This window comes from Cyrtonyx montezumae, unplaced genomic scaffold (genome assembly GCF_038088225.1).
Source record: "Cyrtonyx montezumae isolate F1298 unplaced genomic scaffold, pur_monq_1.0 scaffold_41, whole genome shotgun sequence".
Lineage (NCBI taxonomy): Eukaryota > Metazoa > Chordata > Aves > Galliformes > Odontophoridae > Cyrtonyx > Cyrtonyx montezumae.
Genome location: NW_027072047.1, coordinates 1,268,045 through 1,283,911, shown reverse-complemented (window position 1 = coordinate 1,283,911; position 15,867 = coordinate 1,268,045). Strand labels below are relative to the sequence as shown.

The following is a 15,867-nucleotide window of genomic DNA, read 5'->3' as shown; positions in this document are numbered from 1 at the left end:
TGAGATTGCAGATCTACTGGATGCCTAATTTCCTGGGTCTTGCATCATGTCCCAGGTTTTATAAATCCCAAGTCCCCTTTGAAAAGAGCCACCAGATGAAGGGACCTGGTGGGCAATGAGATGCTCAGTGTGGCTCTGACTTCTGCTGTAACTAATGTCCATTGAGAAGGCAAATTCTACCCATTTGTGTTTCCTTAACACAGCTCTGCTAGTTGTTAATGAAGAGTGGTTAACTGGTAGATCATTCTGGAGTCATCAACACCCAGATGAGGGCATCTGAAGCACATTCCTCAGCTGTTTACGCGCATGTGAGGAGAGCTATGAGAGTCATCTGAAAAGTAAAGACTCATTTCTTTTTTAATGGAGGGTTTAGAAGCAAATAGAAGGCCTTTGAAGAAATAATGAAAGCATTTTTCTTGGAGTCATGTGGTATATGTAGTGATATCCAGTTATCTCTGTTCACAGAGGAAACATCTTCTAATTCATTTGTGTTGCATTGCCTGCTTCCATTTGCATTGTTTGGTTTCTGAAGGCAAACTTTCAGGAAGTTATTTTGTATATGCTACTGCTAGGCTGAGTGTTTATTTGTACAGGCGAATTTATTTCATTTATTCCAAATGTAAGCTGGTTGGAGTGACTGCTCTGACTATAGAAGAGGTTTAGTTTTTTCGGCTTTGCTTTTTCTACAGGCATATTTAATTTATATTAGATCATTGGTGCTTTTGGAAATGGCTGAAATTTGGAGCTGTGGCCCCTGATAGCTTCTGTCAGTGATCTGATTGTCTACTGCTCCCATCTAGAAGGCATTTGATATTCATCTTGCCTGTTTTCAAGAATTATTAGTACTGGATATAGTTACTCAAATCTTTTGATTAGCTAGGGACATAATAACCCTGTTTACTCTCTGTTCTTTATGGATGACTTCAACCCTAGAAATTGCTTTGCTAATTGATTTCAGGATGGATGTGCTTGTGGCTGAGAAGTCAGCGTTTGTAATGGCTCTTTCATGACAAATTATTTCCAGTAGCCATATTGTACTTGGACTCGACTCTTATTTTTAAGAAAATAAATAATATGCTTGACATAATTAACCACAGTTGAGGTTTTTCTGAAACAGTATTTTAGCTGAATTTATTATTTTTCCAATTGTTGCTTCTTTTTGACCCTTCCTCTTAAGCTAGGTTGTCTGTGAGGTGAATTAAACTGTAGAACAGATGAAGAGATCCTCTGAATTTTTCTATGGAATTAGTTACCTTGAGCTGTCTCTGATCTCTAGTGGTCATACAAGACTGCTTTATTTTATTTTATTTTATTTTATTTTATTTTATTTTATTTTATTTTATTTTATTTTATTTTATTTTATTTTATTTTATTTTAATTTTTATTAGAAATACTATATATATATATATATATATTTTTTTTTGTATGGCTTAAAGGATAGATTTCCAGCCTGTTCTGCTAAGGATCTCTGCTTTCTTCACTATTTGATGACACCTTGTTTTGGTGGTTTATTTGCTCCCTATTGCTTTTTTTCTCCTGAGTTAGCATAAATGAATGAGCAGTTTCATGGGCAGCCTGCTAAAGTCCTTTAACCATGTCTGAGGTTGTAGAACTGTCCGCTGCAGCCCTCTATGAAATTTTGAAGGTTTAATTATTCGTGTTCAATGCCTGGATAATGTTTTTGCAAACAATCTTTCTCCTAAATCAGTGGTTCCCCTCCACCTGTGTGACAAATACCTATGTCTTCAGCTTGGCAGAGTTCAGCATTTCCTGGAGGCTTCTGGGATTTCCATAGGAGCCTTTGGTTACTGTAATGCATTTGCTTTTCTGCTTATTGCAGTTTGATGTCAGTCAGACCTTCTTTTCTCTGGTAGAGATAGGCAAGATATCAAGCCATGGTCAGTCCCATCCATAGAAACAAGACAGAAGTATCACGACTAATGTATCGAGTAGGCTGCTGAGATTCTTGCTCTTTCATTAATCTCTAAGAAGATGTATGGTATGCAGGAGTGCTTGCTCATTCCCTTAGTGCTTTCTTGGAGGACCTCAGTATGGCTTGATTCAGGGGTTAGTCTGAGGTCTAAAATGGGATAGAGAAGTAACACAGGTGTTCAAGTGTGAAGGGTGGAACAGAGTGAACAATTCATTGGAACTCTACATAGGCAATGGCAGGATTATCTTGCTTACTAAAATTTGATCTTATCTGCATGACTGGGGCTTTCCTCCCAGGTAGACAAATCTGTTGTAATCCAAATAGAATAAGAAGCAGAACTTAAATTCCCTTTTAAAATATGTTTGAAATGTTTTCTTACTGCACTGTATTTTTGTCTCCCATTCAATCATGGATGCTTGTTCTAGGGGATGCTTTGAGTTACTGCAGTTTCTAGTGCTGCAAATCTGGTGTTTATTATAAAGACACAGAAATTCTGTTGGGCAGCAGAAGGTTCAAACTTAACATTAAGAGCTTAGCTTCTACTTGTTTGCTCAGAGAGACTAAAATGAACATGGAAAACAGTACCACATCAAGACATAGAAGGGATAGCATCTAGACTGAACACTGAGTGATGTTTCTTTGGATTTTGACCTTATATCTTCAAGATTCTTTGTGTCTGTGATTTTTAAATTGGTCATATAAAATGACTTCAGAATGGGGAAGCCTTTCTGCTATGCTTGCTCTGTAGAGGCTTTGGGAAAGATTCACAGGGAAAGTGCTCTTATGGACAATAGCAGTGTTTTGTTTGAATCTTATGCCTTTTAGAAACCACTGCATTGAGTAGCACAGCAGCAAGGCCATCCTCTATTTCCCATGATGATGATGATGGTGTTTCATGAGGTTTTTCTTGGACAGCTCATTAAAACAGAGGAGAAGACCCCAGTACAACCCCCAGCAGGCAAGGACAGTATTTGACTTGTTTATTGCTAGTGGCTTAATGAAAAGGGACAGTTTCCCTAGGAAAGGGAGAGGAAGAACTGTAATAATTGCTACCAACGTAAATGTTTATCTCATTCTTTGCGTAAAATGTTTCTGTTTCCAATGGATGCATGTGGGGATTCAGACCTGCAATTCTGCAGCTTACAGGAGATAGTTCTTCTAGCTCTAAAACAGAAGATGATGAAGGAAAAGAAGAATGTTTTGATCACTGCTAGCTAGTTATTTCAGCAGTATGATTAAAGCACATATATTCATATTTTCATTTTCCTGATGCTTAAAGGAGAATCAGGAGGTGGCACTAAAAATAGTATGCATTCTGTAAAAATATTTACCTGTGTGTGCTGTAGCTGTTAAGACGCAAAAAAGAAGGCAAGACATTGATGGAACACAAGAAAGGAAGAGATCAGTCTGTTTATTCTACATTCAGATATGTATGTTCTTAATTTAAAGTGCAGCACTTGATGTATTTCTTACATTATTTATTATTATTAGATACCAGCTCCCTTGTGGCGTATTTATTTTGTTAAATTACACATCTAAAATTAAATACAGCTCCTTGTCAGTGTTTATGTTCTTCTGCCTGTTCCTATAATTATTGTTGATAAGAGGTGGCTTTCAAGTTAACAACATGTGGATTGATAAGACAGCCATTATTATGTTACCTGAGTGCTTTTTGGAAAGCTTTGCTCAAGGGCAAATTGTATTTCATCCAGAGAGTGCAATGCTGAATTCCTGGCTTACAAACTGCAGCTGAAGTTTATATTTTCTACGTACAACAAACTCCTCAGAAACTGCTAACTCCTGGCCACTTTAAATCAGTGATTGCGAATATTTTTTGGGGTGCACAAGGGGGTGCCTCCTGTGCTTATTTTTGAGTCACCAGAAGGTTTCTGCTCCTTTCGCTTCTGCTCCTCTCTTCTGCTCTCTGATGCTCTTCTCTTCATTCTCAAATAGTAGATCCTGTTGGCTTCTGGGTAGGTGATTTCAGACAGGGGGATTTTGTAGATGGCTGGGTTGTCTGAAGTTATCAGCAAAAAGAGAAGCGCCGAGAAGCAGAAAGGCCAGGTGCAGAGTGGTAGTCCAAGCTGGGGAGGGGGAAAAGATGGATAGGTGCATTTTGGAACCTCTTTTGCCTATTCCTTTTGCTTATTTCTCCCTGTTACTAAATCATGGCAGCTGGGAAGTTGTGAGAGTGTGTGCACTCATGAGAGCAGTGTGACACAGGACACATCTTCCTGAAGTTCCCTCATCCCTATGCACTTTTGTTCATTCAGATATAGAGGAGAATGCTCAGAGACTGTTATGGAGAAGTCTACATGTGTGCTAGGTCCCTGGACATCCGAGAAGCTTCTCTGCTGCTGAATGCTCATGCAGAGGAACCCAGTCATATTTAAAATATACAGAGCTACGTAATGCATCCCATACTGCAGACCTGAGTCCTTTTGGAGGTGCAGCTGTTGGCAAGCATCACATTCAGCAACAATGCTGAAGCCCCTAAATCAAGCTTCTGAGTTCTGCTGCAGTGAAAGCCCAGACATCCAACTCACATGTAGACATTTCTACTTTCTAACAAATGACCAATATCCTACCCTCATGATCCTGTAAAACTTGTTCTGAGAATACTGTTCACACACCTTCAGTCCTCAGTCCCCATGAATTACTGGCACTGCATCCACCCCACAGTCCTGCTCTGTGACACAAACTCCCGACCTATCCTGGAGTCTGTCGAAACCAGGACTACAGGGAGAAAAGCTAGACATCCTCTTCTCCGATCCATACCCAAAACAGGAGTGCTTAGAGCAACTTTTTGCATGGACCTACATGGTAGTAAGAGAATGCCAGATGAGTACATTTAATGCATTTAAGCTGCTAGTTTTGCTTTTTTTTTTTTTTATTATGAGTTACTAAATCAATTTTATTAAAATGTGGTTTTGCTTTATTTTCTCAGATCTTGAAGCTTGGCAGTTCTGGCTTCATTTCTTTCTTGAACTGCCCAGATAAGATTCTGCATTTAAGAGAGCAGTGGCTTTTTTTTTTTTTTTTCTGAAATAATTATAGTTTTTCATTTCCAGACCAAAATTGAGAAAAAAATGTGGGGAAAGAGAAAAGGAGAAAAGCAAGGAAAACTTCAGACCATTGAGATTCATTTAAAAATGTTCGCTGCAGCTTAATATTGCATCTCAAACCATCATGCTGGAATTAACACGTGTGAAAATTCCCACTCTGAATTACACGCTTCAAAGGTTTTTGAAGTCATATTATCAATTGTAGAATTTGCAGGTGCACGGTTCAGCTGATGCACCATCTATAAGAGGCACGCTGCTGGTCGCAGCACTCTCACTTCAGTACTGTCAGAACCAACATGGAGAATTTGGGAGCATTTCCTTGGCATTGTATCATGAGAAAATCAGAATGTAGCTAAAGCAAACAAAGCTCACAAAAAAAAAAAAAAAGCTAAACTTACCACAGATAGTGCATTAGCAAGAGCTGCTCCAGAGTAGGCACAAAATAATGCTGACAAAAGAAGACCAAAGACAGCTCAGGATGGGGAAAGAATGGCTCAACTTTTCAAGGAAATGTTATGGTTTTATAATTTTTATTGTATTATTGATATTTCATTATCAGAAATAATAAAATATCTGATTGCACAGTAAATGATTCATCTTATGTGAGGACTAAAGTTAGAATTCAACAGTTGGTTAAAATGCTCCAATGCTGTGTCTGACCATGTAGACTACATTTGATCCACTCTGTTCTGTCATGGTGGATGGTGAAAGAAGGCAGTTTTGCCAAGAGCAAGTGGTGGTGGTATTTCCTTATCCATTAACACAACTTGCCCTGTCTGTTGTGGGGATCACAACCATTTCCTGAGAAAACTGAGAAAAGATGTTCATGTCGAACACAACATATGGCTGGAGGCTGGGTTAATCTTCATGAGAAATTTGTATATGGTACACTGTACTTAAACTTCCCATTTGTCTGTTGTTCATAAGTTCATAGTTCATAAGTTCATAAGGTTGGAAAGGACCTATAAGATCATCTAGTCCAACCATCCTCCTATCACTATCTCTACCCAACTACTAAATTAAGTCCTTTAGCACCTCATCTAAACGCTTCTTGAACAGCGCTAGGGACGGTGCCTCAACCACCTCCCTAGGCAGGCCATTCCAGTGCCTGACCACTCTTTCAGAAAAGAAATGCTTCCTCAGGTAAGAAATGCTTCCTCAGGTAAGAAATGCTTCCTCAGGTGTTGGAGATGGGTGTCTTTGGCTATATGAATTTTAAACTGAACTTGTGTACCAGCTCTCTTCTTATGAGGCAATTCCTCTAAGGATACTTAGAGTTCTGGAATGGCTTCTATGAATCTCCTGAATTGATAGTTAAACTTCTGTTCATGGCATGGCTTGTGTTCCTTACAAATACTGCTTCCACCATTTCTAGATGTTTCTTTGTTATCACAAGGCTTGTTATCACAGAGTCACAGAACTGTAGGGGTTGGAAGGGACCTCTAGAGGTCGAGTCCAACTCCTCTGCCAGAGCAGCTCCCAGCCCAGCTTGCACAAGTAGGTGTCCAGGCAGGTCTTGGATGTCTCCAGAGAAGGAGATCCCACTACCTCTCTGGGCAGCTTCTTCCAGTGCTCCATCACCCTTATCTAGAAGCCACTATCTCTGCTTCTGTGGCTTGCACATCCAAGCTCAAATCTGATGCCATCACATAAGTAGCTCATGCAGAGTACCTAGTTTTACAGGAAATTGCAATTCCAAAATTGATACAGAATTTTCCTGTTCTGTTTCATACACAGCGTGGATGCAAAAAATTTTGACTTCCATTATCATATACGATACATACCACAAGCAAGGGCCAGCAAATGAGTCTGCCAGGTCAGGGCATAGAACATGCCTCCAATTGCAATGCACGCGAGTGCACAGTTGTAATTGTGTAAGCCAAGATAGATACTGTCAAATGGTGTTGCAATACTCAGTGCTACAAGACAAAAAAACAAACAAACAAACAAACAAGGGGCTGAGGTCAACAATGGGAAGTATCTGCAGGAAGTAACCCTCACTTGATGGAAATTCAGTCTCTTTCCTATGATATCCAGCTAAATTTACAGGGCTCACACTTGCACAATACCCATTTGCAGAAAAATGGTGACCTCCAATGGAGCTTAATATTTTGGAGCTGTGATAGAGAAGTAAGGATGGAATTTGGCTCAGTCTCAAATGTTACTTCAGGTAAGATTTCCTACTTATGCCTCAGATTTGCACTAGTAGCCCCTGAGATCTCTGGATGGGGGATTTAGCCAGAGTATGTGACTGAGTGGCACTGATTTAGCTGTTTTTGCAAATCAGCAGCAGAATAGAATGAACTCCATACTAGAAAAGTCTGTTCCTTTTCATTACTGATCTCTTCTTGTGGTTGTTATTTAGCATACTTGTGATGGTAAGACATAAGGGAAACAATAATTATTTTCTTTGTCATCATCTCCATGGGATAAATCACTTCAAATGGCAATAGGGTTAAAAGCAATGTGAAACAAACCACCTGCCAGGGTTACAAATTTAGTTACAAATTTAGAGCTTAAAGAAAACCTGCTTCTGTTCTTCGCTTTGCTGTGTTGAGTGACCTTCAGTAATACCTTTCAAATTCAGAGACATTTCAGTGACAGGAGTGTATTCCCAAGTATGCCTCAGCCTGTGCAACTGTAAATTCTGGACAGAGACTCATACTGGCTTGGGTCAACTTTTTCTCTTTATCAAGATGATGTTGGTGAATATTTCTTACCTGCCAACATTCCAACTGCAGATCCAATTGCAGCATGTAAGCAAATAAGTGGGGAAGAGATGAGTAAAGCAACAAGGATGATGCCTCCAGTCCAAGGATTTTCACAACCATACACTTGACCAACACCAACTGGGATGGATTGCAAGAGCTGCACCAGACAGTAGATAAAGGGCATGTTACTGTAGCTTTCAGGGGAGGACACAGCAGTTATGTTTTCCAAGATATTGGTTAGAAAGGAAAGGTAGCAACCCTGGCTCTGAGCAGTGCTGTTGAGAGTGAATGTAGGCACTCATGTCCTTAAGTTCAGTGTTAGTTTCTTGTTTGGTCTGATAATGAAAAAAAATAGCCAAGATGGGCTTTTATTTGTTCTGGGAAGGTAATATGATCCACATGTGTTTTGCTGTGGTTTCATTGCAAGTGACTTTAGTGAAGGAGAAAAGCTGTAATCCTCCTAGGCAGTAATACTGTGGTGGGGCTTTGTATGAGATGAAACATATCAGTTACCCTTACATTTCTCTGGGAGTGTGGATATAACAAGACACCTTCCAGAGCTAGAGCTGGCTGAAAGGGACTTGGTGTAAACGAAATTCTGTGCCTTTGAGATCATGATGTTTCTTCCCTCTTTTTTTAAATGTCATTGGCTGTCCTTCTGACATCCCTTTGATCAGATCTGGACTGTGAGAGTGCATATCTGGATATACTTGTGTTATAATAGTAATTAAGGCACATTTTAGGGCAATCTAAATTTAGATGGAGTGAGAGATTCAGGATCTCTGGGATTTGATCAGTTTTTCTGCTAGATCAGCCAGGACTGTCCCTGGAGCTTATATGGCACTCTCTCGTATGAAATGAATTAAGCCATTTATTTCTGCAAATGGCTGCTGCTCATAATGGGTGTGTGCAAAACTGTTATCCAGAGCTAAATGTCTTCATGTTCACATTTTTAATGAAACATCATCAACTCGTTGGGGTGCAGCTTACCAGAGGCACATTGATTGCAGACCAGGTGATATTGGGCACTGATGCTACAGGCTTGATGAGGGTTGTAGGAAAAAAAGGGTTGTAGTGTCCTGTGGCTGCCAAGTACAAAGTCACTGCAATATTGAAGGGCAGGGTGAAAACAGGAAGGTCCCATTTACTGAAAATAGATCCCAAAGCACTGGACAGGACTGGACTGAGAACAAAAGGAAAAGAGAAATGAGTATAGCTTGTTCATCATAGTTACAGTGGTGAAGCATCCTACCACTCTGTCATAAAGTCTGGAAAATGCAAGACAGTACTATTCCTTTTGGAAACACTAGGCAGTGGATTCCTTCAAATACTAGTCTGTATCTGACCAATAGAGAATGCTGTTCATCCTTTTACAGCAACTATCACATACATTCAGGCATGTAAGCACATAGTTGAGGAGTCTTCTCACCACAGAAATACTTCTTTTATATTTTTGTTAAGTGGAGCTCAGAAAACATGAGAGTAAGAGTGAAGGTCCTGTACTTAATGGAAGTTGGATGCATTCTGATGTTTAATCTGAGCTCTGGTGGTGCAACTGGGCTGAGCCACCCTTACAGTCAATCTCAAAGTTGCAGTAGGCATTGTAGAGCTTACAGAAATTCAGGTTAAAGACTTGAATTCTTTAAGAAGCTGGATTTGAGTCCTAGAAAAGCATTAGACTGGTTCTAATTTAAAACAAAACAAAACAACAAAACAAACCAGAAAACAAAACAAACAAATTATTTGGCATTTCAAAAGAAACTTCTTGTGTCCTGTTGCGAAGATATTATCAATGGAAAAAATGCTTTGTTCTCCTTTTGTATTCTCAGATAAAGAATATTCTTTTATGATAAATTTGGTTTCCAGAGCAGCTTAAAGGCTTCCTTGCTCACTGTTGTAGAAAAAAACCCCACACCACTTCAGTGAAAACAGTGTCCCAGTTTCTGTGTTGAAATACAAATCTTCTGCCAATTACATATCTTGTCAGGAAAAAAAAGAAACAATTAAAGAAATTCTGACTTCTGAAGCTGAAATTCAAACTACCAGTTGAAAAATAAAATCTCTGAGAAGTCTAATTTTAAAACCTTTCAGCTCTACCCTCGAGTCCCGTGGACTAGAAAAACAGGGGAATGTTTGAATAAAAAGCCTCGGGGAATTCTGGCAGACAAGACAGACTAAACATTCTCGCAACATGTTCTGAATTCTGAGAGAGTGTCTCGAAATGACCTTCACTAAGAGTGACTGGTGAAATAAAATATTGAAAAATCTGATTTCAAAAGCAGTGAAATGTGGTCATGATTTGTATCTTATCTCTGAGAGTGATTAAAATGTGTCTTTTGCAATTAATTTTTGTTGAGGCTGTTAAATAGATTCTGCCCTGCTGTTAAGGTCTGTATTTAGAAATGGTAAATATAGTCCTCAAAGGATGTTGTCTTGCTTGTGGAGCTAGCTGTAGGAAATAATTTGATTCATGACTAGTTGCACATCTGAGTTGGGAAGGTGGAATTCTGCCTGAAGGAGAAGCTTCAGGTCAGTTCATCACCTGGGTAAGGGAGAATTATAGGAGTGCTGGGCATAATGACATCCACCCCAGTGTGATCTGCTGATGATGTCCATAAACATGCACTGAAGTAGGAATTCTTTGTCCTTCTGGCATGATTGACTTTGCTAGTCTGCTTGACCTCCTGCCATCGTGTTTCATTCAATAAAAAGCTTTTTCCAATGCTATGTTGGCTGAAGATTCTGATGTAGGGGACTTGCAATGTGTACAAAATTCACATAGCAGAATTCATCATTTTCTGAGTATTGTCTCTAAGAGAGAGGTGGCACTTACCAGGACATGGATATGACTGCCACAGGGGGAAGAAGCCACCAGTAGTAATCCCCTTTATCAGAGTAGACGGCCATGAGCACTCCCACCAGGATCCCATTATAGCTGTGCAGCCCTGCTACAATGGCTGATCTGTGATAAAAAGAAATGTTTACAAAGCAGCAAGCTGTGCAGAAGGTGATCTGCCATAGAGACTCACGAAATGCAACTTAAAAATATCCCATTTCTGGTGAAGGGAGTGTAGGGGGAGGATGAAAAAGCAGTGAGGTAGTTGCCAGGTTTCATTGCAGAGGTCTGTGGAAGGCAGGATTTTTGAGACTGATAAAGAATGTTGATCCAGAGAGCTCTGTGTGACCCAAATGGTATGGTTGTGATGATGGCAAAACTTAATAGCAATCAGGGAGAGAACGGGACTTATAGTGTAGGATGACATTACTCTCACAATGATGGCCAACTATCAAGACAGACCAGCACCTCCTGGACCACAACACTGACCTCACCTAACTTCTTCCAAGCCAACTGTGAAGAAGTTTTTTCAGCTGGCTCTAATACTGTTGAACACAGGACTAGAACCCATCAACATGCTCATGGTATCATAATGATCGTCTCAGACATGGGGTTCCACATACCTCTCCAGATTGAGAGCCAGCGCAGTTAATGTTGATGTGGCAGTTCCAACACAGCCTGTCAGCACCCACCAGGGCTTCTGGATGAAAAGCCCCACTAAAATGATGAGCCCGCTGAGGGGGTTGTTGACAAACATCACCTGAGAGGTGCCTCGCAAGATCCAATCCACCAGCTGAACCAGGAGGGGTTTATCTGAAGGAGATTAAATAAAAATGCTGGTGATAAGGCACCATTTCACTGGGACTCCTTCAAAATAACACTCAGCTTGACAGTTGTTTTCTCGACACAGAACAGAGGTGATGTATCAACAGAACTATAAAAACAGGCTCTAATTTATTGCTGTCTGAACATATTTTTGCATCTGGTACTTGAAATTACAGGGAGCTATAGAGTCTGTGGAGGGATCAATAAAAAATGGTTTACTTATGGTGGTAAAAAAAAGAAGTCCTTGCAGAAAATTCTTCTATAAATTTAACAAGGAGATAGACCTTGTCTGCATATAATTCAGATGCAGAGAGGGACAGGCAAAGACTGAAACTAGTTTGTGTTTGGATAGGGAAATGTACAATAAATACTTCTGCTGTTTTAGGAAGAAAGCTAAGATCCAGAACGTGGAAAAGTCAAGTGGTAAATTTTGTCTGAGGCAGGGTATGCTGCAGGTCCCCATAGCAAAGGTGGCTCAGTGTTCAGATACATGAGGAAGTAGGAATTTACTTGCTTGCTTGTAGTCTGGTGCGCTGTTCAGACTCAGTGACATGGTGGACAGCTATATACTTACTGATGGCCTGGATGAAGGGATTGAGTGCACCTTGGTAAGTTTGCAGATGACACCAAGTTGGCAGGAGGTGTTGATCTGTCTGAGGGTAGGAAGGCTTGCTCTATGGATGGATCTGAGTAGGCTGAATTGATGAGCTGAGACCAGTTGTATAAGCTTCAACAAGATCAAGTGCCTGGCCTTGTACTTAAGTTAAAACCACCTTATGTAACACTACAGGCTTGGGGCAGAGTGGCTGGAAAGATGTGTGGCAGAAAAGAATCTGTAGATGTTGACAGATGTATGCTGAATGATGAGACAGCAGTGTGCTCAGGTGGCCAAAAAGGTCAGTGGTATCCTGACTTTTATCAGAAATAATGTAGTTAGCAGCATTAGGGAACTGTTTTTCTGCCTGTTCTTGGCACTGGTGGGACTGCACCTCTACTGGTATGTCCTGTTCTGGGCCTCTCACTACAAGAAAGGCGCTGAGGTGATGGATCATGTCAAGGAAGGTAAATGAAGCTGGTGAAGTGTCTGGAACACAAGTCTTACTAAGAGTAAGGGATTGTTTAGTCTGGAGAAGAGGAAGCTCAAGGGAGACCTTATCACTCTCATGTCCAGCTAACATCCACCAGTACCCACAAATTCTTTTCAACCTTGCTGACCTCAGTCCTCCAGCTGATAGAGGGGGATGCTGAAACCCTGGTGCAAGACTTTCTGCTTGTCTTTGTTGAACACCAGAGGCTGTCGTGTGTTTACCCTCTACTTGAATCTGTCTAGGTCTCTGGATGGCATCCAGTCCCTCAGGCATTTCAACTGTACCACACAGGTTGGTGTCACCGGCAAACTTTCAGTCCCACTGCCAAAGTCACTGATAAAGAAATTTAAGAGCACTGGCCCCAGTCCTGACCTCTGGGGGACACCAGTCACCACTGATCACCATCTGGACATTGAACCGTTAACCATGACTCTAAGGAAGTGCATCCATCAAATCTTTCCAAGTTGGAGAAAATGTTATGGGGGATTGTGTCAAAGGCCTTACTGAAGCCCAGACAGATGACATCAGTGGCTCTTCCCTTGTCCACTGATGCAGCTGTGCCACTGCAGAAAACCGCTATGTTGGTCAGGCGGGTCTTGCCCCTGTAGAAGCCATTTTGGTTACCCCACATCACACTTCATTCTTGTTCATGTGCCTTAGCATAGCTTCCAGGAGAATCTGCTCCATGATCTTCCCTGGCACAGAGGTGAAGCTGACAGGTTGTAGGTTCTGGGTTGTTCTTTCTACCCTTCTTAAAAATGTGTGTAATATTGCCCTTTTTTCCAGTCACCAGAGACTTCAAGAGGCTGCCAGGAATTTTCAGATATCATTGAGAGTGGCTTGGTGTCTACACAGGCCAATTCAGTCATGACTCTGGAGTACATATTATTGGGACCCATAGACTTACTGTCAGGTTCCTCAGGTGACTGTTAATTTGAGATTTGCTTATGGCCGGAGAGGTGTTTCTCCCCCAGTTCCCACCTTCTAGCCCATCCACTTGAGGAATATGACGTTGTCTGAGGGCATCTCTGTAGAGTAGCCTGAGTACAGAATAGGGTTTTGTAGCACTGCAGTAGCTGTGTTCCTGGCCCTTGTGCAAACTGACTTGAGGGCAACATGGAAATGACATGGTATTGCTGTGTGTTATTAAACATAGTGAAAGAATATGAAAAAGAAAGTCTGCCTGCATGTGCACATTGCATCTTTCATCTTTTTAAATATTTAAAATTAATTCACTTACTCAGTTTATTTTGTTAATTAGACACAGTGTGAACTGCCAGGCTGCTTCTTGAATCTGAGCAATGTCTTATTCATAACAACTTCCCACTGCCTCCCCTACCTTTCCACTTCTCTTCTCTGTTTATTTAGAGTTGAGTCTTAACTTCTCTTTTGTCATGGCAGTAGCTTAAAGAGAAGACCTGTCAAGGGACAGGACCACCATTCTACATCTATTCAGTATCCATGGGAGAGACCTCCCAAAAAGTTGGAGTGTGTCTTGAGGGATGACTTCATAAGCATCCCTTTAGCAGTATGTTGCTGGTGATCCAGGCAGTTACAACAAGGAAGGAGTGGCTTGTTTAGAGAAAAATGATTAAACTTGTCCAAGATAATTTTTACTAATGTTTGGTATTGAGCTATGAAGCATATCAGCACTGTTTTTGGATTTAGACACTAGTTTTAACTGTGTTCAAATATTACTGAACATGCAGGTGCAGGAAAATTTTCAGGACACCAAGTAATAAAAGCTGTCTACCAAGCTACTGAAGTTAACAGAAAGAAATAGGAGACATTCCTTTTTGCTAGGGAACCAAACTGAGTCTACAGGGAATGGCTGGTGGAGTCACTATCCCTAGTGATTTTCAAGAAAGGTGTGAATGTTGCATTGGAATGAAATGGTCTAGCGTTCAAAGGCATGGGCTGATGGTTGGACAGATGATCTCAGCGGTCTTTTCAACCTCAATGATTCTATGACTCTACAAAGCTGCCGTCCTTCTTAGCTCCCAGAATAGAGGTAACTCAGCTCACCTCCTGTTATATCTCTCCCTTTGTTGGAGCTGTGCTGCAAATGAACCTTTCCTTGACAGAGGAGCTACAATCTTGCTCTCAAAGCCCAAATCCCTAGTAATTCTGGGTAACACAGACCATCTGCTGATCTCTGATTCCTGTCTGGACAGTAAACCTTCAAGATCAGTACTTGCTTTGTACTTTATATGAACATAACACTCATGGTGCTTATTACTCCCCAAAGGCTGGTAAATACAAAGCCTTTGCCTGTACAGTTAGAAGTCAAGTCACCGTTGCCAGCCCACACATGGACAGGGAGGTGGCTACTGATCCAAAGCACTTACAAACAAATCCAACTCCTCAGCTCTGACGTGTGATTCTGGGCATTGCTATGAGGAACACGATGTTAATGACATAACTGATTAAGTGTAAAAGACATCTTTTGCCTGTGCTGAACTATATGTGCAGCCATGGTAATGGCAGTTAAGTTTCTTTCTCAAGAACAACTCAATTTGGGCTGAAGCACCAGTAGTTCACAGTGAATTGTGGCCATGCCTTCTCTGCTATGTATCAGAAGGTGAAGTGGCCCAGCACTGGAAGTACCGATGGTGATGTAGATGTCCCCAGCATAGTCTTCCAGAGAGCCCCAGTAATATCCCTGTGCTTACTTTTCATCCACTCTCCATATTCTTTCATTTCTCCTGTGAGATATTTGAAAACTTGGTGGATTTGTTTTCCACTTCTCTCCAGCAGGTCCTGGCTTCTTGGCTGCTTCTCTGCATATAGCTTCCTCTCAGCTGGACTTTCAGCCACAACAATTTCTCCAAGATCCATCTCTTTTTGGGTTGTGAGAAGAGGAAACTGTAAATCACAAAATCCACATGTTAGAAAACCTCTTGTGTTGTGCTCTGGCAGCTTTCTTCTGTAGCTTAGAGACCCACAGTGACATCTTTTTTTTTAAGAAGTGATGTTTCATTGAGTAGACACCTGCCTGAGCTGCTACTGACAGCAGTATGAGCTTCCACCTAGAACGTGCTATGGTTGTCTTCTTTTGGGGATAATGACCAGGAAATGACCAAACACTGACATAGAGCTGTGGCACAGAGCTGCATAGTGCAGATTGGACATGGCTTGTGTCATTTGCAGGATCCTGGCCAGGATCTGCTTTTGTTAGACCACCAACTGCAAACTGAAGTAGCATCGTAACATTGCTCAGAAATTGGCATCCAGATGGGGCTCTGAGCAAAGGTGATGGCTCAGGGCTGTGGGCTCTTTAATAACCAGATGAATATCCAGGCAGGGTTATTTATTTATTAAACCCCAAAGTACTACAGCAGATCATTAAGATCGTTAATACACAAACTGTATAGAGAAAACACACTGCACTGCGACCTAGGAACTTACG

General features: G+C 41.0%; 1 protein-coding gene across 1 annotated transcript; it reads right to left on the bottom strand.

The window, feature by feature from the left end:
* Positions 1-3,345: 3,345 nt before the first annotated feature.
* Positions 3,346-15,296, bottom strand: LOC136055384 (urea transporter 2-like). Its single transcript, XM_065747120.1, has 8 exons — positions 15,131-15,296; positions 11,169-11,358; positions 10,543-10,671; positions 8,700-8,892; positions 7,719-7,866; positions 6,783-6,917; positions 5,397-5,446; positions 3,346-4,017 (listed from the first exon to the last, which is right to left on the bottom strand). The coding sequence occupies exons 1-8, from the start codon at positions 15,294-15,296 to the stop codon at positions 3,748-3,750; spliced, it is 1,281 nt and encodes a 426-aa protein (XP_065603192.1). The 3' UTR covers positions 3,346-3,747.
* Between the last annotated feature and the right edge of the window lie 571 nt (positions 15,297-15,867).

Bases quoted from the DNA above. Each gene is read 5' to 3' on its own strand.
- LOC136055384 (XM_065747120.1), bottom strand. From the start codon at position 15,296: ATGGATCTTGGAGAAATTGTTGTGGCTGAAAGTCCAGCTGAGAGGAAG. The intron at 7,867-8,699 runs GTAAGCTGCACC...TGTCTGGTGCAG, and splicing joins CTGCAATCAATGTGCCTCTG to CTCTTGCAATCCATCCCAGT. The intron at 6,918-7,718 runs GTAAGAAATATT...TTTGTCTTGTAG, and splicing joins TGCAGTTGGAATGTTGGCAG to CACTGAGTATTGCAACACCA.